Raw genomic sequence first — 23,963 nt, 5'->3', positions numbered from 1 at the left:
TAGATACCCTTCTCTAGTAAGAGGAAATGAAGTGTGTGGGAGAAGAAAGTGTATGAAAATTTGGTTCAGGTAATGTCACCAGGATCTGTATGGTTGTGCATCCCATGATTTTAAAAAACTTGTTCATCATAAACTCTATTTTTAAAGAACAGTAGGTTTTCTATTTCTCTATAGTTAATGAACAGTTTCTATTAAAGTAACTCTCCTATGATATTTAAGCTGAGACTTGAATGGCAAGAAGGGAGAGGATGGCAGCAAGAAGTAACAGTGGTACTTAGGCAGGGACAAATAGCAGGTGTTGTACAATGGAAAGACCAATAAAATTAGGTAGTAGTAAGAAAGAGAGTGATAAAATGGGAAGAGTAGGCAGAATCCACATTGTATAGGTCCTGGCAGCCTGGGGTAGGCTACATTCATGTGCATCTGCTGGGAGTTTCAAGCTGAGATGCTATAGGGTCTGATTAAAAGGTAGCTTTTGGGAGTGGGGAGTCAATAGTTCTGTTTTGGATAGATCAAGCTTAAGATGCCCAGTGGACATCCGAGTGGAGATATGTTAGGTGAGTAGATTGGGCTCCTGAGAGGATAGAGTCACATTTAGGAGTCTCTAGGTGTTGAAAGTCATGAGACTACTAGATCAGGTCATTTAGGCGGCAGGACTAAAAGCAGAAGAGGAGAGGCAAGACTGCCCTGTGTAGCTGTGCCGACCATGAAATTTGAGTGCTCTCGAGTTGGGCACACGGTGTGCTGAGCACGGGGTCCAGGTCCTTCTTACTTTGGTTGGCTTGGCTCCTCTGGGCCAAATCACATGGTTAGCTAAAGCTACATTTATGTTCAGTTACTAGAACAGAATTTCAACAAACCCTAACCTAATCATCTGTGTATTTTAATTACTGCAGTTTCAGAGTATGTCAGATTTAAGATTTGATTTCAAGATGATGCCTCACTTATGTTGGAAATGTGTAGGGAGCATATTCAGTTAAGCAAAATGTAGATGACACTTAGTAAAGAAGAACTAAAGTCTCATGAGCAGTACAAAATGCATACCTTGCTGTCAACTCATAGGATGCAGCACTTTTCTCGTAGAATCTGTCATTCCTAAGATCCTGTTTGTTTTCATTTTAGGATTTCTTCCCAAAGAAAGGATAGGATAACTGGTATAGACACATAGGATAGGACAATTGGTGTAGCAACTTCCATTTAGAACAGGTGAAAATGGGCCCTGGCCGGTCTGGCTCAGTTGGTTGGAGCATGGGGTTTGGTCCCTGTCTGGGCACCTGCGTGGGTTGCAGGTTCGATCCCTGGTTCAGGTGCAGGCACATATGACTCCTGTTCTGGATACTATGATCCTGGTTTGGGCGCCAACTCCCAGTCCAGGTATGTATGGGAGGCAACCAGTCTATGCTTCTCTCTCACATGGATATCTCTCTCCCTTACTCTTTTCATAAAAGCAATGAAAAGAAAAAGGTGTCCTTGGGTAAGGATTAAAAAACAAAGAACAAGTGGAAAATGGGAGGCACATAGCAGTCACTACTTCTTAATAGGTCTAGCCAGGCACATGTAGCCATTTTTTTTTTTTTTTAAATTAAAGTTTGGTCTTACTGCATAGGAGTTGTCCACTGTGATGTGACATTCACACTCTGCTTTGTGGACTTTTGTTTTTTTTTCTCTTGAGTTTTTCTTCCATTTCAGTAAAAAGCAGTATGTGTTTGCAGCTCAGTCATAGACCCAGCGTGCTGTTTACCTGATGAGGATGAGGTTCCAAAGTCCTCTTGTCAGAGTGCAGTGTCTCTGTCCCTTCCAGCCCAAGCTGATATAAGCCTTTTAAAAAACTTTGTGAATTTCTTATGAATCAATTTATAATCAACTCTGTTAGACAAAGGCAACACCCACAAATTGCTTTGAAATAAGCTCTATACTGTTGATGTATAAATGTCCAAAACTGAAAAGGATCTTTATAAGATCTTATGTGAGCCAAATTGATGACAGTTGCTAGGAAGAAAGATCTCAAATGCTCCTGAGAACAACAGTTTCACAGTCTTTTATGCATTTGAAATTAAGGCGGGAATTTAAGGAAGACTACAGGAAGGAGGGAGAGAGTGAGGTACAGGACAGTGCTCCTGTGAGGGTGGTTACCCCTCCCAGGCCCCTGAAAAAGAGCATTACTCTGGCATTTCAGAGATGAATGAACCTAGATGTAGTCGAACAACTGACAGGGCTAGCTTAGGGCAAAGATTAAAACTTTTACTAAAGAAGTTATAGGGTCAAGGGTGGGAAGTGGGGATGGGTGGGGTAGGGGGAGTTGTAGGAGGAAAATGGAGACAACTGTACTTGAACAACAATAAAAAAATAGTTAAAAGAGGTTATACATATGCCTGGGGCACGACTACCATGTGACCTGCAAGTTAGGAATTTGTGATCAGATCACTCTGTGAGGTTCTTTTCTGTAGGACCCTCTTTTTTATCCACAATACTTTAGATTCCTTGTAGGGGTGTTGGGGAACAATGACCTTAAGATCCTTAGAAGAAAGACTATACTTTTCAGGGATAATTTCTATAGTTCGTTACTAGAGAAGTTTCTCTGAACGTGTAGAGCACCGGAAGCCATGAGTAAGAGGCTAAGTGTTCTCCCCTGAGTGTGAAGCCGGCTTCTGGTGTTGCTTTTGCAACTCTCAATAGCCATTGTTGATTGTTCTTCTCTTCCTTTGGAAGAGTAAGAGGGAGAGAATACAGTCTGAGTGGTTTCTTAAAAAAAAAAAAAAGGTTCTTAGAAGACCTTTTGCTCATTTTGATATAGGGAGGTCTGACCAGATCACTGGGGCGGAGTTTGCCTGAGGCAATGGTAAACAGCCTGGGACAGGATTGACTGAGAAGCGGAACACCTCCAGAGCGCATTATGGAATTATGGGCCAGAAGATTTAAAATAAAAAGAGGGCAGAGACTGGCTCTTGGACTCTCTTCTTCCTCAAGGATGCCTGCATGCTGTACCTACTTGTGTTCCCCAACGGGCGGTTTTTCGGATGGGAAGAAATTCTGGGGGCAGCCCAGGACTGGGCTGGCCTGGCAGAGGGTGGGAGGGTTATTCTTTGGGTGTTCTAGAGGGAATAGGCTCTGAGGCAGAAGCCTGCCATTCTTCCAAAATTGTGTAGCTTTTGTATCTTATGTTGTTTCAGTTTGCAAAGTAACCCTATGGGAATAAGATAATTTAAAACAGGGGAATGAATGATAGGAGAACTCAGGTGGTAAAGAATTGAGCCTTAATTGATAGGTTCAACTGATTAAAGCTGTGACTAATTTATGTGGCAAGCTGTTATTCCAAAATTGTGTAGCTTTTAAATAAAGACTCCTTTCCTTTATCACAGAACCCCTGTCTCCAGAATTTTGCTTAGGGGGTGGTGGTGGGTAGCAGGACCCCACTTGCTGTTTGCTAACAATTTGAAAGGGTCTGAAGCATCATGTTAGATCTCTTTTGAGGACTTATTAGTTTTATAGTTGTATTCATGTTTTTCTAAGCACCCTTCATTCAATCTTTGTCCATAAGTCACCTTAATTTTTGCCTTCTGATATGGCCAGAGATGAGACACCTCTATTTCAAACCCAGTAAGTCCTGGCATTTTATATTTAACAGTTCTTTTTTAAAAGCTCATCTCTCTCCTCTTGCATTTTATATTGTAGGCAGCAAAGACGCCAATCTGCACTTTCCCAGTCCGCCTGCAAATCTTCTTATCTGGATCATCCGTTTCATTAGGTACATCTTTTATTTTCCATGTTGCCAGAGGCAACAACAGCATTGCTAAATATATGCCTTCAGATAGTAAGGTGCTCTTTCTTCCTCCTTCCAACAGGTTTCTCTTTGCTTCCCTTCAAGGGCCCAACACAAAATTGTGAATTTACTTAAAACCTTTTTTTTTTTCTCATCAGTTTTCATTAGTATTTGTGTATTTAATGTGTGGCCCAAGACAACTCTTCTTCCAGTGGGGCCCAGAGACACCACAAGGTTGGACACCCCTGCTTGAGTTTAGGTCCTCCCCAGCAGCCTCCTTGAGGGCTCTATTTGTCCTAACATTCTTCTTGAGGTCCTTTCTGCTGTCTCGTCCCCAAAGCACAGTGGCGAGTGAAGGAAGTGGGGCCAGATTATGTAGGGCCTTATAGGCCATCATTGGGACTTTGGGTTTTATTTAGTAAGAAGGGAAGCCACTGGACGATGTTGAACGGAAGAGTAAATTGATTTGACCTGTGTTTTTAAAGAATTTCTCCAACTACCAAGGTAGAAGCAGGGATACCATTAAAAGAGTCGTTTAAGGAATCCAGGTGAGTGCTCTGGGTAGGTAGCTTAGCTGGTTAGATCATTGCCAATACGCCAAAGTTGCAGCACCATTTAATTTTCATGTTGGGGCACCTACAAGAAGCAACCGATGAGTACATAAGTAAGTGGAACAACAAATTGATGTTTCTGTCTGTTTCTGTCTCTCTCTCTCAAATCAATAAATAAAAATTAAAAAAAAAAACAAGATGAGCAATGCTTCTAGACTTTTATGGCCTGGACTGCTACCTTTCAAAGCTTGAGAGAGAAAGCCATTAATTTGGTTTGGTTACTTTCTGTATTGTTAACAGCTGGAGTTGGAGTGGATGTCTCTGCTTGTCAGCATGTAACTGAACTCGGGTCTGGCTGGCTGCCTGCTGCAATGAAAGCCAAACCCGTGAAACAGGTGCTCGTGGAAAGGCAAGTGGTTTATTCAAGCGCTGGGCACCTGAAAAGATGGGGGACTCATGTCTCAAAGCCCATTTTAACATCTCAGTGCAGGCAGAGGTTTTTATAAGGAGGGAGAGGGAGAGCAGAACAAGAGATTCCTTCTGCTAAGGACCTCGAAACCGGTCAAGTAGTGGTGTAGTGTGCGTCATCCTGGTTTTAGTCGTCGTGGTTTTACGTCATCATGGATTTACAGTTGATGCTCAGCCAATCTTCCAGAGCTGGGATGACTAAAGATCAGAGTGTGTAGCTTTTGAAGTTAGTTCCTAGGATTCTTATAAAAACATGCTGTTTATTTACAGACTACGTATTAGTCAGAGTCAGCTTTTACAGAAACAATGTCGAAAGAATGGTGGGATGTGTTACAATTCCCCACTGTCACAAGCAGGCGCGGCCTGGCAGTGGCTTGGAGTGGTCTTTTCTTGGCCCCCAGCCTTGTGGGGGCCAAGGGTGTCAGGCCAAACTGCCAGATATGCTTTCTAAAAAATAAACAATACTCAGTTTTTTTTTTTTTTAAGAAGAAATCCAGGTGAATGGTGGATGACTTCTTGGAGTTGGAAGTGGTGAGAATGTGTCAGGTTCTGTTTCTGTTTCTAACATAGAGCCAACAGGATTTGCAGGTGGAGGGAAGTGATAGATAATGAAGAGGTTTTCACCACCTGCTGCCCGTGCAAAAGTGTTATCTGTTTGCTGAGATGGGGAAGACTGCAGGAGAACAGGTATTTCTAGGAGGGAGTAGAATCATTATTCCCCTTTTGAATGTATAAAGTTTGCAATTCTAATAGGCATTTAAATGGAGCTGTCAAGTAGGCATTTGGATTCAGGGGACAGTTCTGGTCTGGCTCTGCATGTGGGAGTTGTCAGTATGTAAATTGAATTTAAAGCCAAGAGCCTTGATGTTGGGTGTGCGCCTGGGGCAATCCAGCTTTTCCTGGTTAGGGAGATCAGGAGCAGCCAGCAAAGGAGATTGTAAAGGTGTGGCCAGTAAGGTATAAGCCAGGTGTCCTAGAAACCAGTGATGAGTGCATTGCAAGAAAGTGGGTGAAGACCCTGCATCTATCATTAGATTGAGCAACAGTGCAGGGGTCGTTGCATGGTACCGGAGTGAGTTCTAAAGTGGGCTCAAGAGGGGAGAGAGGAGACAGTATAAAACAATGGTCCCCCCCCTCCCCCCTGCCCCCTGATCTGTTTTACAGTGTAGAAGTGAAATAAGCACATGGAGGGGTTAAAAGGTGATTTAAAAAAATATAGGAGAAATAAAGCCTTGTATTCTCCTAGAAATGATTCTACAGAAAGAAAAACTTTGGTGCTGGAAGGAGGGCAGGAAGTTGCTGGAACCATCTTTCAGAATAGATAAGGGACAGGCTTAAGGGGAACAATTCATCCACAGAAATAGAGAAAGAAGACAGGGCACAAGCACAGACGTAGCCAGGCTGGTAAATTTGGCAAGAAGACATGCATGTTGTCTTCTGATAGCTTCAGTTTTCTCCGAGATTATCGAGATCATCAGCTGAGAGTGAGAAAGGGGGAAGGAGTTACCCAGACAAGTGAAAGAATAAAGTGTCGTAGGATTCTGGATTCCCTCTGGTTATTGATAATGGACTTAAACTGAGCACATCTAGGGTTGTGCAAGTTGAGTCTCCAGGTATGTTCAGCCTGGCATGGAGAAGGCAGAGGTGGTGTTTTTCCTAGTGGCAGTATAGAGGGAGATTTTACGAGGTAATTGAGGGTGACTCCTAGTGGATGACTATAATGAATAGAGAAAGAAGTGAGGACTTGGGTTGGGGAGCAGGGAGGAGGAACCATGAAAAGATAGTAGGGTCGTGCAATTGCATGTCCTAATGTTACAGAACGAACCCGCTGGGGAGTCTAGATACTGTTAACGAAATGACCCCCTCCCCCGGGGTTTCTCTGTACTATGGTTCTTCTTGCCTACCACCGGGTGTTAGGAATTGTGACTCTCAGTGCCAGAGTTTGGTGAAAAGGAAAGGAACTATTTATTCAAAAGTTATACAGATTTAGATTAATGGCAGAATGTCGCCATTAAATCTCAAAGTCCCTTTATAACACCCACAAGCATGCACAGTCCTGCCTCCTCTTGCCAAACCAGGCCAGTGAGGGGTACTGCACCTCAGGAAAAGAAATAGAAGTCTGTAGCTCAGCTAGACTCCTAGTTCCTCTCTGTAATCCGTTTTCAGCTGGGCAGGTCTCCCCTAGTCCCCAGCACCATCAGCTGTGTCGCCACAATCTCCAATTCTCAATCCAAAGTCATGTGGCACCTCCTCATGGCCTGGAAGCAAAAGTCTTGCACCCCTTTTCTTCCTGCGTGGCCTCACATTGTCCCCACATCGTCTCAGGTCCCATATTGTTCCACCCCACACGGTCCCCTCCATCCCCCCATTGTTTCATGGTGCTGGAGGCCTGCATTTTTGATTAAATCCCAGCCTAGAACCTCCTCCGTAACCCCATTTCCAACTCCTCCCACAATCGACTACACCTGCCGGCACTCCCGTATTCTCTGCCTTTCTCAGCTGCCATAGTTAGTCCAGGCAGGCACGGCCCAGTGGCATGGAGCGAACCATCTCAAAACTCTCTTACAGGTGCTGTAACCAAGGGGGAGCTGCCTCCCAACTACATCACTGGGCAAAGTCATGCCCATCTCCCTAGCTAGCCTGCTGGTGATATGGGAAAGAACCGTTTTTGCACATGGGTATGAAGCTAGCCTGCTGTTTCTGATATGCAGAGTAACTCTCAGTGGCCCTGCTCCATGTCTCCCATCCCACAGCCAGACGTGTGTGGGGTGGCTCTCTCAGCCCGCATCCCATTACACTAAAGGAATCAGAATACGAGGATGTAGTGAGCTGAGAAGAGAGGGGCTGGTAGTTGTGTGTAAAACGTTGAAATTGAGGTTCTGCATTCCCATTCAGACAACACTCTAGAGCTGCAATCTTCAAGCGGTGTGCTGCGGGAATTTTCAGAATGTGCAATGCCTGACTATTTAGTCAGGGGCACTGACCTCTTTTCCCTTAGAAAGCATGATAAGCTTTCAAATAAAAAAAATGACAACAGGCAACACAACAATAGCCATCCAGTGTGAATGAATCAAAATTATACCTATTTTTTGTCAGATCAGCAAAAAATACATATTTTGGTGTGCCACAGAATTTTAGTAATCAGTTTGTGCTCTCTGTGCCATGAGATGATAAAGTTGAAAACTGCTGCTCTAGAGAGTGGCTTGGCCTGAGATCTGCATGCAAAGGGGTTCTGTTCCCTGGATCTGCTGTTCTACACTTTTGAGCAAGTTCTTTAAATACCGCACATTTCAGTCTCCTCATTTGTAAGATGGTAATTGTAGTAGTTCCTATTTCATCACCTTATTAAGATAATTAAATGAGTAAATATAGGTAAAGCCTTCAGTAGTACCTAGCACATGGTAAGCTTTTAATAAATGTTAGCTGCTATTATTATTATTATTATTATCCCTATAACTTTTTTAAGTGGTGCCAGGGTCCATGGGTGAGGACTAGGCCAGTGACACTTCATGAGGAGCCAGATGGCCCTACAGTGATTCAGAGGGGTGCACTTCTGTTGAGAACTGGGGCCTAATGACAATTCCTCCCATCACTGTGGATCGTGCAATGACAGGCTCTTGTTTTCATCCCTGCTGTGTGTTGGCTCTGTGACGGTGACTTGACTTGCGGTCCTAAAGCTTCTGTGATTCATACCAAGCAGCAAACTGAGACCATGTCCTCTTAATGTTGCTTAGAAAGCGTGAGGTCTGTCTACAGGGGCCTTGGGAAAAGCAAAATAGCAATCTCCACAGTCCTGGATTTCTTGGAACTTATGTAGCACATTATGTTGAATCCTAGAACTCCCTGGGAGTGAACAGTGGTATTGTTTTTGGAACTCTTTGTGGCTTCATTGTCCCTTATAGATGGTCAACTCTCTTTATATGGCCTTAGATCAAGAGGTTGTTTTGTTATACTGACAAAAACTATGTGTGTATTTAAAGCCTTTTTTTTTGATTGATAGGAAACATTATTAAATATCATTGTAATGTTCTTAAGTTCTCCAAAAGAGAAATAGTATTAAACCCCCTGTGAAATAAGATGCAGCAAACTTTTATTATTTCATGGTGTCCTTGTTTTATCTAAAGCTTTTTAGGGCTTATACTACTATTAGAACTCTAGGAGACTCCAGAAGAACATTGTCAAATGAAAAGTTGGACCCTGAATTTTGAAGGTTAGGATATTGATTTCCTGGACAGTGTCAGACTTTTAAAATCTAATTCTGAGATTGTTACCTAGCATATTGATGAAATTGAGACATTATCAGCCAAGGTGAATGAAAGACACTCAGGATGTTTAGCTAAGACCGTCAGAGAATTAGAAGGAACTTGCGTGTATCTGTCATTCTCCCTGAAACGTAAATGCCGTTGTTAAGATTGGCAGGACCAAAGAGGTAAGACCACCTAACTGCTGGTCTCTTGCAACCTGGCAAAGGGGTCAGAGCCAGGAGGGCTCTGGCCTTGGCTCTTTAGTGCCTGGTATTGGGGTTGCAGTCTGTTCACATCTCCTTTGTTAGGAAGCCCACCATAGAAATCAGGATGAGAGAGCAGGGTCTGCTTCTGTTAATTGTTATGTTATCTTCCTACACTATAGGACCCAATTTAGTCAGATATAAATTTGAAATTGTTGAGAGAGGAAGGAGGAAAGGGGAGGGGAAGATTGAGTGATTGAGAGATTTTTCTAGAGAATGAACAGCTGGAATGTTGAGAGCAAATGGGAGAGATAGGGTGTCTCTCCTGATGACTGGGTAGGCAAGACCACGTTACAGAACAGAAAGAGTTTGTACACCTGGAGCTAGCAGAGCCAAACACCGAGAATTGCAGTGGAGAAAGTAGCTATTTTATCTATGAATGAAATGGCACCATCCAGGAGAATGGGAAGCTAAGGCTTAAAAGCCTGAATTTCCTGATCCAGGTTTCTGGGAGGGTTTTTAAGGGGTTAGGGGAACAGGTGTGTGGAAGTGCTGGTGGGGCAAGTTTTAATTGGAGGACCTTGGAACTTGTCATTCACGGTAAGGGGCGTCAACACAGGATCTTCCTGGACCATGATCCTCTGCTTCTGCAAGGGTTCTGTCCTGGTTCTTTGGTTTTGTAGGGCAGGAGGGTACAAGACTTTGGTTCCAGATGCAGCTGGATGTCAAAGTTCATCTCTGGGCTTGCAACAGCTGTATGACTTGGGATTTTGTTCCATTGTCTCTGAAAAGCAACTCAGTATCTTGTAAAGGGGATAGAACCATTTTGAATTGGTTCTGAGGTTACAATAGGTTCACACCAAAATTCATTTCCGAAAAGCCATTCAGTAGCCTCATGTACAGTAAATTGTGCTCAGCTGTCTGCTCCTCCCTTCCCCTTGCCTGGGACATACAGAAGGACTGAAGGGACCACTTCTCTTTCTGGAAGTCCTGCGTGAGCATTGATTTCTTAGCTGAGTATTTGTTACCTATTGGGTAGAACTGATTTCAATATAGCATTCAACTATAAAGGACCTGGAGTATTACATTCTGTGTTGTCACTTAGAAATGAACCCAGTTGAGCTGGTTTATAAAAATTTAAGTCTGTTCTCCATTTCTGTATTTTGGGAAAGTTTTTTTTTTTTTTTTTAACTCGTAAACACAATGTTTGAAGGTTTCCTCTTCAGTGATGCCTTCCTACATTCACCCTGCAGAAGTAATTTTCTTTGTACATAATTTTATTATCTCATAAGTACTCATGTTATACATATTATTATCTCACTACACTATTGTATTGTATTGTAATTCTGGGTCCGTATGTCACCTGCTAGGTTTGACTGCCTCAAGGTTAGGGGTAGATCTCAGTCACCTTTGTTTTCCCACACTGCCCAGGACCAGGTCTGATGTAACCTTAACCTATAGAGGACATGTATAGTGGGCATGGTGTAAATGTTACATGAGTGAATGAATGAATGATACCCAGTTTTATAGCCTGCATCCATTCTGGCTGTAGGTGGACTATTCTGGCTGTAGTCCTTAAAATTGGGATACTGTGTTTATTGGCAGATTCTTGCGGCCTTTTTCTCATTGGTTGTGGGATAACTGCCTGATAGGTTTCCTGGTGGTCAGACACGCCCTGTGTGATTGCTTGTTGATAATGAGCAGTGACAAGTGCCATGGAGTGTGACTGCTTTGTTTCAAGGTCCTCTCTTTCCCTCGGTTCAGCCGAGGGAAATGTGGGTTTTACATTTTAAGATGTTAGCTTATGGAACCCGGTGGCTCATGTTCTGGAGCATTTATCATTGTCGGACCTCTGTAACCCTTGGTTTCCCTTTGGTTCAAATGAGATTTGTGCACGATGAGTGCTGGATCGATGCCGAGCGTAGTTAATGTGCAGTGAGCTAACGGAACAGCGTTTGCCTGAGTTTTGACTTGACTTTTTTTTTTTGCTTCACAATTGTAATTTCTAACTCATCTCAGAACCTTCATTATACTTTTCACCTCACAAATCAGATTGCTCTCAAGGAGAGAGATTCATTTTTAAAGTGTATAGATTATCAGTTAATGTGGAAATTTTTAGTAGGTTAACCAGTCTTTCCTGTTAACATTAGTTAAAAGTTCCCCTCCCTTTCTATTTTCTTTACCTGGATTTTAATGACAGAAAAACGTTTTGGAGGCATAAAGAATTGGTTTTAGGAATCTGTAAGGTTTGTGTTCCTGGGATGATGATGTTAGGAGGAGAGATTAAGAAGCTTTGGTCCATTTTCTGTTTCTTTCTAGTTTCGAGGTGAGATGAGACAGAGCAGTAAGACCTTTCCCTTCCTTCTCTGTTGCCCCAGGCATTCACTGAGCCCTCCCGTGTGAGTGCCGAGTGAGGCCTACAGTCAAGGGTACCCTGATGCAGTGGGGGAGCTAGCCGAGCCTCTCATTGCTCAACTCCAAGTCCCTTCCTTAGAGTGCTCTTATGGGCAGGGTCCCCTCACCAAGTAACCCTCCAGGGCTGCAGCTGGCTGGCATCTTGGTTTTGGTCTTGTGAAAGAAACTAAGTTATCTCAGGACGTGGAGACCATACTGGGTATTGTTGTAAGCCTCTAACCTTGTGATACGTTGCTTTGGCAGCAATAGACATCTAATGCAAGTGTTTGGTTTTTTTCAACAACAGACGTTTGTTCCTCACAGCTTGGGAGGCAAGTGTTTAAAAATGGTTAGTGGTATGTGTTTTTCTTGGTTTTATCCTCTTTGAAAAATCCAGGGACAGTCAAACCCTTTTATTTAATATCTACCTAGTATTTCCATTTCATGAGAAGCATCCATAGCTTTGTGTACTTAGAGGAAAGGGCTGGTCTATGTCCAGCACACAGCTTAACATTTGGATTGATTTTACTCTACTTATATGAATCAGCGTTTACATGTGAACAGTGATTTTAACACTAGAGCCACATCTTTAGTCACTTTGGACCCGAAAACAGTTCATTGATTAGAGCCTCTGCTCTGGCTGGTGTGGCTCAGTGGAGGGAGTGCCAGCCTGCAAACCAAAGGGTTGCCGGTTCGATTCCCAGTCAGGACACATGCCTGGGTTGCAGGCCAGGGCCCCAGTAGGGGTGTAGGAGAGGCAACCACACATTGATGTGTCTTTCCCTCTCTCTGAAATTTAAAAAATCTTTTTAAAAAAGAGAGTGATTCTGGACCTTCAGCAATTGAGAAATGATGAGGAGCAAAACAATAAACATTGTGTTGTAAGTTGCTACATATATATGCTACTTTTAAAAAAGTTGAAAAACTGAAACAGCTCTGTGAGTGGCAAATAATGAAGATTATATATGTATATGAATAGAGTTTAGTCCTGTACTAAAATCTTGTAATAAAATGATTATGACACACGTTTAGTATGAGTAATTGTTATATTAACTAATTAGGAATAAAAGGTAGGAGGATTGCAAAAATATTATAATTTCTATTTATAATTACTGCTATTGTTACATATAGCACGGCAAGCGTTTCTGCCCCCAGGGAAGGGGGAACCGGGCAGGAAGGTTTTCTTGGGCTCCTTTTTCCACCTGTGATGCCTGACCCAGTAGAGCCAGGGGAGTGTGGATGTTTTCACAGGGGTGAACATGAGTGCTGGGAAGGAGGTGGCTCAAGGTGGGCCAGCTCCCACCTCCTTGCTGTGAAAATTGCCCCTTCTTCATTCAGGAGCAGAAGACAGTGGAAACTGGTTAGCTAGGCCCTTGGGATCTCCCCCCCTATTTGGCACGGACAGCCCAGGAGAGGTCTCGCTCTGCCCTCCCGGGCTCTCCAGGGCGCTGGAATCCCTCCCCGTGTGTGTGCTTCCAGGGGAGCCCAGATGCCCCCTCTCTGCTTCTGCCCTGCTTGTCTCTTTTTCTTCCAGTGATTTTATTTCACACGGGCGAGATTTAAAGGAAAGTTTCTCCCCAGGGCCAGAAATTCTCCCATCACTGTCTAAGGTTCTGCTCATTAAAGATTAATTTGAATTCATAAACAAGTACCGTAGGCTGGTTAGAGGCACTTATTAAGAGTGACCCTCACACCTTAATAATAGTCATCACTATTACTTAGTTATGTGTTGCATACTTAGTGTGAACCAGGAGCTATTCTGAAGATTTTACATGAATTGACACATTTAATCCTCACAGCAGCCTGTGAGGAAGGTTCAGAGGTGGTCCAGTACCTTGTTCCAAGGCGATGATGACCGAGGACAGAGCCAGGACAGCATCCAGCTGAATCGGCTCTGGGACTCGCCCAGCAGCCATGGTGCGGAGCTGCCTCTCCTGGACACTTAGGCAACATTTGATTTGATCTGATGTCTTTCTTCTTTCCATCCAGCAGCTACACCTGTAAGAGACAGGACTGGAAGTGAGGAGGGTGAGGACGTTGTAGGGGGAGACATGACTGTGGGGACTTGTGATGGGGACTCTGGAACGAGACCTGGGAGGCATTCTCTAAGGCCATTGTTTTGCCACCAAAAGCAGCAAGACACATTCACTAGCATCCTGATATTACTGATGTACATATAATTAGGACGAGAATTCAACCAAGAACCCAGCAAGTACTGCTTCTCTTCTCGTCTCTGCTGCTCTCTGAACATGGACTTCAGTTTTCTTTTACTTTAACGTTGTAGCCACAGAAAGCTCTTATGTATGTTTGTGTGTATATATGATAAATTAAATTCTTTACTTATTATGTAAATGCCATTTAAAATAACACTTTTCAAATGTACTTGAAGTAAAGGTCAATGAAAAGCGACTAATTCTTATAATTACCCTTTTGTTCCTCACACAGTATTGGCTGGATCCTGCAAAAACCCTTGCTGAACACAAAGAGCTGATCAACAGTAGGTATTTAATTTTAGCTTTGTTAAGAGATGCCTTGACAACACTACAATGCCCATGGTTAGTCGGGTGCAGAGTTAGGCCTCGGGGGTGGGGGGGGGTGGGGGGGTGGGAGTACTAGCACTCAAGTGCCAGAACCTGGAAGTGGGTGTGTCTATGTTGCTAGGTCTCTGCGAACTCTGATCACATTTGCGTTGATAAAGACTGAATGAATCTTAGTATTGAATTTTGCTTGTTGTTCCCCTGCTCTTGGCTTTAGTTTGTGGGTTTTCCAGTTGCTTGTTGTTACATTTTCACCTTAAAACAGAAAAGGCAGAGGGGCACTGATGTGGAAAAGGTAGTTGTCATCCAACCTTTTAAAGCGTCTGAGTTTCTGGGGTTAAAGAGTAGTTTTGTCACACTGTTCACTTTGCTGGGCCAGTAACTAAGAAGTGCCTTGTGGCCTGACCGGTTTCTATGGCTTCAGTAAGGACCCCCCTCCTTTGCTTCTGGTTTTATAAATATGAATCTTACTAGGTGACTCAGTAAAATTAAGGTTATATCTATTAACCTTAATTTCCATAACCCCAAATTTTATTTATAACTGTGCATATGTACTCACACACACAGTCGCTGTCCTTAAGCATACAAAAGAGTAGTTATTTTTAAAAGGTTATCTCTTTAAAAATTATGGCAAAGTACATAACATAAAATGTACCATTTTAACCACTTGAGGTTACAGTTTGGTGGCATTAATAAGTACATCCACATGGTTGTGCGACCACCATGTCTCTCTCCAAAACTTGTTCGTCATCCCCAGCTGAAAATCTGCACCCTGTGAACCAGGTTGCTTTAATGTGCGAATTATTGCTACTAAGACGTAGTGGATTCCTCTGGCCTTTGTTACCCCCCGCTCTGAGCCTGTGCTTTTTGTAAGCGTTGGCTCGCTCCCTGGAGAAAACTTGGTCACCTGGTGCTTTGTGGATCCCAAAGGCAGAAATGTGTACAGAGAATAACACATGGATATTACAAATGAAGGAAGATTATGTAACTGAAAAATACATAATTTTTATATTTATCTGTGAAAAATTATATTTATAATTTTTATATTTATGAGATAGTTTGATAATTAATGAAGGAGAGTCGGAAGGAATATGTGTAAAAATGACAGAGTACTTGCCAGGCACCAGGGTTCTCATGGGTAAGTCCCGATGCACTATAATCCTTGTGCTAATGGGGGGCTTTATTATCAGTATAGGTCGGAAATTAGTCTTCAAAAGGTAGATTAGAGGATTCTGTTTCTGGCGTCTGTACTTTTTGCTGAAGTGAAACAGTATTAACTTACTTTGCATAAGGATTTCTTAAAGGCAGACGTGAAGAGACACGGATTCAAGATCATAATGAATTGGAATTTGCTTCATCAGGGCTTGATTTTTAGAGTCAGTTTTGGACGTATCCGTGCTCCAAAAGGCCATTTCCATGGCCTTTGATTGATTTATAGAAACAGTGATGTTTATGAAAGATTTTGCTTACTCTCTAGTTCTTATAATTTCCCCCAAGGTGCTATACAGAATAGAGGCCAGAAAGCACTGAACTCTAGGTATTAGCAAACTTGGTTCTTAGTTTGTGATCCCTGTGAACTTAGCCAACCAAGTTGCCTACCTCCTTGGAGCCTCACCTGCCTTGCGTATGTTACCAGGTGGATGTTGAGAATCAAATATTTAGGAAATATTTTTGTACTTTATCAAATACAAGCACATGGTAACGATGCCTTATGTTTAGAATACAAGCCATTTTATGTGTAAGTGGGAAATGGAGGGCTGAGTTGGGCTACAGGTCCTTTAAGAAAATTAGCCCAAACCAAATGTTTTCAGTTGGGCATTTTGCAAACGTCTGCATAACTGCTCATCTCCAAACTTGTTTGAAGTGGCTGGGCTTGGTCAGTAGGATGTACTCTGTCATGTTCCAGAGGATAAAAGCAACTCTGGACTCCGGACAAGGCCCTCTGCCTTTCTGCTCTGTCTCAACAGCATCTGTGCTTTTCCTGTCCCAGATGCCAACGCCAGTGGCCTGAGGGCACTGGCCGACCCATCTGCTCCGTAACACAGGGCTTGATTGACAGTGACAGATCAGCAGAGGGTGGACTTCCTGGCTCTTCTAAATATTTAATAGTCTGTGCCTCCCTGACATCTGTATTCAGGGAAGGGGTATGTTTGTCAGAAACACGGTGATTAAACAAAAAATCGAACATAGAGGATCAACTCTTCTGGTCAAAACGTTACAACAGTGTTTCTTTTAGAATTTAGTTTTTGAAGCAGCTCTAGCATAAGGGGCGCCTGTTCAGCAGGGCAGAGACGAGGAGAGACTTGATTGTCTTCTGCGTACCAGGAATGGGGCTTCGGGGTTCTACAGGCAGCATGTGTGGGGCATGATAATTAATAGTAAATAATGGCATACTTTGTATATTATAAAAGCATTATGGGTTTATTGCCTTTTGTTCCACTTAATTTCCTTTCCCCAACTTCTAAGTTTTTTGACTTCATTTACTCAGTTAACAATGAAAAGAGAAAGACGAGGGTTGCTTCACAGCGATTACACAGCATCCGAGACTGGGGCGTCACGTGTAGGTGGAAGTATTACTGAAGTGCGTACTTTATATCTTTTTGATTTGTGTGGCAGTCTTTTGTTGAAGAAAAAATTAGAAACAATGATCACCACTTGGTGCACCAGGTAGCAAGTCCTTTTTTTTACAGCTTTAATATAAGGCCTAGCTAACACTCTGCTCTGAAGTATGCAGTTTGCAGACTGTATGAATTAGAGTCATACTCTCTGAAACAGAAGTATTTCTAGTAAAAGCGTACGAAAAGGTGGTTGGCGCCCAAGAGGCTTATGTCCTCTTTCACAATACGAATGTTAATAGTTCTATGTTTGCACACATGGGCACATTTCCAGGCTTTGGTTTCATATATATTTGGTATTTGTGCAGGTAGTTCTTGTGTGTGTGTGAGTGACTGAAATGAGCAGTGTCTTTTTAAAAGTGTAAGAGTGCATTCTTAGATTCAGAAAAGTTTAAGAATGAGACATATATTGACCCTAATCCACATAGTTTCACTGATAATGATTTTTTTTCTGAAAAGTTAAGATATATATGGTAAGATATTCCTAACACACCAATTTCATTGAGAGTAGAATGAATTTTCTCACTGGGTTAAGAAAGGTTAATGTGTGAGGGGATGGATGTGTATACAGATATCAAATCATGACCTTGAACTCTTTAAATATCTTACAATTTAATTTGTCATTTTGACCTCAGTAAAGCTGGGGAAAAAAGTCTCCAGTCTGTCTTCTCAAAGTTTTCCACTGTTAGTAATTTCTTATGTATTTTAGTGGGAAATATTTTAATAGATAACTGTTTTTCACAAAAACTACATTTCTGTAGTCAGAAGTATAGATTGACGATCTTTTTCTATCCTCTGCCCACTTAAACAGGTGCATGGTTTTATATATATTTATCTATCTCCTTTGGATGATTTAAATGGTCCACCTTCTGCTGAACATTTTAGTTTTTTGAGTGTGGAGATTTTTGGGGGAGTATTTTTTGCAGTGGTGATAGGTGGATGGTTTTTTAAAACCATTTATTTTGTTTATAAATAATCTTCATTATGAAGAAAATATATGTATGTTGTAGAAAATGTGAAAAACTATAAATTAATAAAAATTGTGCATAATCTCAATAACCAGAGATAAGAACTGGGAACATTCTGATGTTTTTTGGTCCTGTATGATTCATAAACACATAAACCATACACATACACACATGTATGTACATATACACATACATACATATACACACATGCATATACACATACATGCGAAGGGAGACCCCCAAAATCCTGGAATTATCTTCTGGAGGGCTGGCCTCTTCTAGTGCAGGCTTCCCCCACTAAGTGAGTATTTTAGGAACCCGTCTGTATCAGTGTGCCAGCTGGCATTGTTGTGAGAGGGTGTGTTCAGCTTCAGTAAATTTTTTTTGAGGACTCTTTAAACTTGTTTGTCCATTTCATGATGGGTGATTAACGAGTGTACCTGCCCACAATGTGCTGAATGTTCAGCAGTTTTTGACCAAAAATGGCATGACCCCTGTGTCCTACCTTTCCTATTCACCCAATCTCACTCCTAGCTACTTTTTCTTGTTTCCCTGGATGAAAAAAGTCCTCAAAGGGAAATATTTTGCCTACACAGAATAGGTGAAACAAAAAACAGGAAAAGCAGTAAAAGGCATTGAAATCAATGAGTTCAAAAACTGTTTTGAGCAGTGAAAAGAAGTCTGGATAGGTGTATTCCATCAAATGGAGAGTACTTTAAAGATGACTAAAGTTTAAACATGTAAAAATAAATAAACAATTTTTTAGAAATAAATTCTGTTTTGGGGGGCATCCCCCCTTGTATACATATACATAGATACCTGCATAATTGAATCCTACTTTATAGAATTCTTTTTTTAAAATTTAGTTTATTTTTTAGAGAGGGGAAGGGAGGGAGAGAGAGAGAGGAATAGAAACATCAATCAGTTGTCCCCAACTGGGGACCTGGCCCACAGCCCATGCATGTGCCCTGTCTGGGAATCAAACTGGTGACCTTTTGGTTTGCAGGTGGGTACTCAACCCACTGAGCAAAACCAGCCAGGGCCAATTTTACAGATTTTGACCCTTGTTTTTTCTTTTTATATTTTCCTGTGTCTTCAGGAATTCTTGGTGAGTATGATTTTTAAACAAATTTACTGAGATAGCTATGACATGTCAAAATTGTATATGATGTTTTGATACACGTATACAGTGTGAAAAGAGCAACACAATCAAACTAAATAACTTACCGCCTCTACAGAGTTACCATATGGTACCACAGTACCATAGTTACTATGGCTACGTACGCCATAGTGTATGTAGGGCGTGTGCGTGTGTGTGTGTGTGTGAGAGAGAGAGAGAGAAAATTTAAGTTTAATCCTTTTAGCATATTTCTGATATGCAATACACTATCATTAACTACCATCACCATGTTGCACATTAGATTCCCAGAACTCGTTCCGCTGGCACAACTAAAACTTTGTACCCTCGACCAACATGTTCTCGTTTCTCCCTCCTCTGGCCCCTGGCAACCACCATTTTATTCGGCTGGCCAAAAAGTCCATTTAGGTTTTTCCATAAAATAAAAGACACATTTTTGATTTTCACGAATAACTTCATTGATTTGGATAGTTTGAGAATGTTGGCTGTCTCCCACTATTGGTGTTTAGTGGGTAGAGGCCGGGGTGCTGCTCAACATCTTCCACTAGACAGCCCCACAGCAAAGAATTATTTGGCCAAGCGTCATTAGTAGCTAGAAATGTCTCAAACCACTTTTGACACGTTCTGTCAGTCACAGCACCTTCTCCACATACTGCACAGATCTTTTTTTGGGTTTGAGTTGCGTTTTTACTTTTCTTGAAATAATAAAGCATAATACACCAAAAGTGTTGTGTATCTTCGTCCATCTTCAATATTAAAATGGCTTCACAAAAATTCATCAACTCTGATATTTTTAAAAGATTTTATTTATTTTTAGAGAGGGGAAAGGAAGGAGAAAGGGAGGGAGAGAAACATCAATGTATGGTTGCCTCTCACACGCCCCCTACTGGGGACCTGGCCTGCAACCCAGGCATGTACCCTAATTGGGAATCGAACCAATGATCCTTTGGTTCACAAGCCCATGCTCAATCAATTGAGGTACACTAGCCAGGCTGATAAGTATTTTTTTTAATGCACACTGATATGACAGCTGTCACAGCACACAATCAAATGAAAATTGTTTCAAATGAGGTTAAAACAAACTAAGCACTACTAGAGCCATCTTTTGGGAAAAAGTAAATGAAACTTTTGGCTAACCCAATAATTTCTGCATCTACGTGTGTGACTATTTTATTTTATTTTTAAATTATTAAAAAAGTTATTTTCAATTATAGTTCACATTCTATATTACTTTATATTGTGTGTAACTATTTTAGATGCCACATATAAGTGAGGTGAGGCGCTATTCGTTTTTTTGTGTCTGGCTTATTTCACCTAGCATATCTATTCTCCAGGTTCATTTATGTTGCCTCAAATTGGAGGTTCCCTTATTTCTTATGGCTGAACAATATTCCATTGTGTATGCATATGTACATTTATTTATTTTCTTATTGATGGACACTTTGATTGCTTGCATATCTTAGCTGTTGTGACTAGTGCTGCAATGAACATGGGTGTGCAGATATCTCTTTGAGATTCTGATTTCATCTCTTTTGGATAAATACCCAGTAGTGGGATTGCTGGATCATATGGTAGCTCTATTTTTAATTTTTTGAGGAACTTCCATACTGTTTTCTATAATGGCTATACCAATTTACATTCTCAACAATACTTTTGTCTTTTGTTAACATTTTTTTTTACAATTTTTAATACTTTCAGCAACATTTACCTTTTTGATAATTGCTATTCTTATAGGTATGAGGTAATATCTCATGGTTTTGACTTGCATTTCCCTGGTGATTAGTGATGTTGAGCATCTTTTCATGTATGTGTTGGCCATTTGTATATTTTATTTAGAAAATATCTTTTTAGGTCCTTTGTCTGTTTTTAAATTGAGTTTTGATTTTTTTTGATGTTGAGTTGTATGAGTTCCTTGTATGTTTTGAATACTAACCCCTTATTTAGTAAATAGCTTGCAAATATTTTTGGTGAGTGTAATTTTTAATAGTTATATAATATTACACTACTACTTTGATTAATTTATAATGTGAAATTAAATTAATTTCTTTTTCTTATTTTAGCTGGACCTCCATATACTTTGTATTTCGGTATTAAATTCTATGCTGAAGATCCATGTAAGCTTAAAGAAGAAATAACCAGGTAAGGTATTGAATTTGCTTATGAACAATACATGTATGGAATATAAAAAAGGCTGTATTTAAAACAGATGGGGTTAGCCATTTGGATGTATGTATACCTGCGTTTTGTAACACAGCGAGTGTGGGAGTTCAATTTAAAGCACCATTGCGTGAGGCAGATCAATGTCTGGCGATAGATGTGTTTGAACAATGGCATGAGCCCCAGTGACATGAGAGATTTTGCATCTGCTGTGATGGGATGTTTCCGTATCTTTATTGTGGAGGATGCATTCAGCCTTTGTAGTCAGTGAAAGTAGTCGTTTGAGCTGTGTAAAGGAAGGTTTCTCGATGCTCTGCGTGTATACATAAATATAAATTTGAAGAGCCAGTTATTTCTCTTTCATTGGTTGTAGCTTAAATGTCAGCTGTCAAGGGTTTCCTTTTTCTCTGTAGGAAATGAAAAATTATTTTTAGTATTTTATGATGTATTACTTCACCTTTGTCATCAAATGTTTTATTTCAGTTAAGGCAGAATTTTCAATTGATATTGACTCTGTTGTTAAAATAGTCCATGCCAACATTTGAAAGTGGCTTGTAAAGACCAGATCATAGTGTTATATTTTCACTTATTCCACCTGGGCCCTGACTGCACAAGGCAGCAAAAACAGAAGTGTTTTCCCAACTGAACTCAAAGTGGTCAGCTTTGCTAGTAAACCCTCATCACTGGCTCTAGTAAAACCTAATTTGTTATTCCAAAAATTTGAAGTCATATTCTCGATAACTGAGGTAGTCTGTGGTTTTGTTCCTATTCCATGTTTTCATCTTTTCCCTTGGACTTTGTGTGGTCCTGATCCTGGACTGGGCACCGAAGAGTGAAGAGGGGAGGCTAGTTGGATGCTTTCTGTTATACTCTGGAGCGCTATAATTAGGCCTCTTTTTTAGAGCCGTGCTGGTGTCTGTGTGCACATTTTCTATCACCACCTTGTCAGCGAGCCTTTGAAAAGCAGGCTGCCCATGCAGGCTTCCTGCAAGCACACCTCTGAGGGGGAAGGGCCATGTGCTGGGGCGATGCTGAAGGGTGTGTGTACATTTGAGTTGCATGAATAGTCTTTGCCCTCAAGAAGGATTTCAGAGTCTTGGGCTCGTGAGGAAACTGAGTCCAAGTGGTATAAAAACACATTTATATCTGTAACTCGTTGGGGAACAACATTTTATGAAAATACAAGGAATGTCTTTCATTTTGAGGTTGTCAGTAACCTCTGTGCCTCAGTTTCCTCAACCGTAACATTGGAGATGCACCTGTCTCATAAGCATCTGTGAGCGTTCAACAGAATAGTGTGTGTGAGGCTCTCATACAGCTGACCTCTGAACAACACTCATCGGAACTGTGCAGGTCCGCTTGTGTGTGGATTTGTTCTTTTTTTCCCAGCATAATGCATATGTTTTTATTTTTTTCAAATTTTTATTATATTTTTTCCCATAACCATTTAACCCCTTTACATCCCCTCATCACCTGGGTTTTTTTTCAATAAATACTTAAGAGTATTTTTCTTGCTTTTGATTTTCTTAATGACATTTTCTTTTCTCTAGCCTATTTTATTGTAAGTATACTACATATAACATACGAAATATGTGTTAATTGACTGTTTAAGTGGTTGGTAAGGCTTCCAGTCAACAGTAGGCTACGAACAGTTAAGTTTTGAGGGAGTCTGAAGTTATATATGGATTTTCAACTGTGCAGGGCGTTGTTCTAAGATCAACTGTGGTTGATTGTGTTTGTTAGTGGAGTTACCTCTTAATGAGAGTTAGGTTCCAAAAGATAGATATTTAATGTTAAGAAGGGGGAAAAGAGCAGTGTTCTGCAATGCATTGCTTTATATCTATTCACCAAATATTACTAATGACCAGAAATTTCCTAACAGCTCATTAACAGAATACGTGGATTTGTGTTATGTACGACCCCATAAATAATTCAGACCCACCTGTTTTTCTTCAAGTAGCAGACCAGATAATATAGTTAAGAACCAGATGACATAATGGGCTTACATCACAGGTAATGACTGTGATCTCTAGGAATTTATTTTTGTTACCGAAAACATAGATTTGAATTTAGGGAAATTAAATGTGCATTTAATGTGATGTCACTATGCACTTATTCTTAGTCCATCCTGAAGATAAACTAAATGATTGGCATGAATACGTTAAATTGGTAGACATAATGGACCTTAAGAAAGGAGTCAATTATACAAGATAATTTTGGCAAAAGCAAAAACTGAAACCAGAAAACAAAAGTCCTCTAATATATGCTGTTAACGGGAAAGTCTACTTAGGCCAGCATTTTCAAGTTGAACATTTATTTATCTCGCTTCCATTCTTTTGAAAAATTGTCTGGCTTTCTCCGTATTGGATTGTAGGTTGTTTATAATTTTTTGATTTGAGAAATAATATGTGGTAACATGAGTACGCCTACTCTTCATGTTTCGTTGGTGGTCATGCTGTACAGTGTCTTTCACTATCAACCCGGCCGTCTCACTCCTGCACGGTATTCCGCGATTTAGCCACTCCCTGTGGTCGGGTCTCCCGCTTGTTTCCTGTTTTTAAATTATAGATAATGCTGCACCGAATCTCCCCCAGTACATATATGGTTAAACTGGATGTAGTAGTCCAGAAGGACGTTGTGTATAGGAAAACCCCCCTGAAGGTGAATGGGATGTACAGGAAAATAAGGTTTCAGACTATGAGAAATGTAAGTGAAAGAATTTATATCAACTTAGAGTCCCTGTTATGTGCTCTAAAATGTGTTCTGATATAAACAAAGTGGGGTGACTTCCAGGTCACATATCCTAACCCCCACCCTTACAGAACATTTCTGACAGGTCAGCCAGCTTCTTTGTAAACATTTAAAGACAGGAAACCTTACTGCCTCACGGAAATTCCGTAAGAAATAAATGCCTGTAACTTCTGTCAT

General features: G+C 41.0%; 1 protein-coding gene and 1 non-coding gene across 6 annotated transcripts in view; both read left to right on the top strand.

Moving 5' to 3' along the window:
* Positions 1–23,963, top strand: part of EPB41L4A (erythrocyte membrane protein band 4.1 like 4A) — a 239,538-nt gene that overhangs the window by 109,262 nt on the left and 106,313 nt on the right. For all 5 annotated transcript variants that reach the window (XM_053911423.2, XM_045197611.3, XM_071219408.1 and 2 more), the window contains 2 exons: positions 14,066–14,117; positions 20,939–21,017. In XM_053911423.2, coding sequence (XP_053767398.1) covers positions 14,066–14,117; positions 20,939–21,017 — 131 coding nt within the window. The remainder of the gene's footprint in view (positions 1–14,065; positions 14,118–20,938; positions 21,018–23,963) is intronic.
* LOC112307233 (small nucleolar RNA U3) lies at positions 2,526–2,740 on the top strand. The gene has a single exon (XR_002975029.2). It is a non-coding gene; the product is annotated as a small nucleolar RNA U3 (small nucleolar RNA).

This window comes from Desmodus rotundus, chromosome 1 (assembly GCF_022682495.2).
Source record: "Desmodus rotundus isolate HL8 chromosome 1, HLdesRot8A.1, whole genome shotgun sequence".
Classification (NCBI taxonomy): Eukaryota; Metazoa; Chordata; class Mammalia; order Chiroptera; family Phyllostomidae; genus Desmodus; species Desmodus rotundus.
The sequence above is the reverse complement of the archived record's forward strand: the minus strand, read 5'-3'. Positions and strand labels throughout refer to the sequence as shown.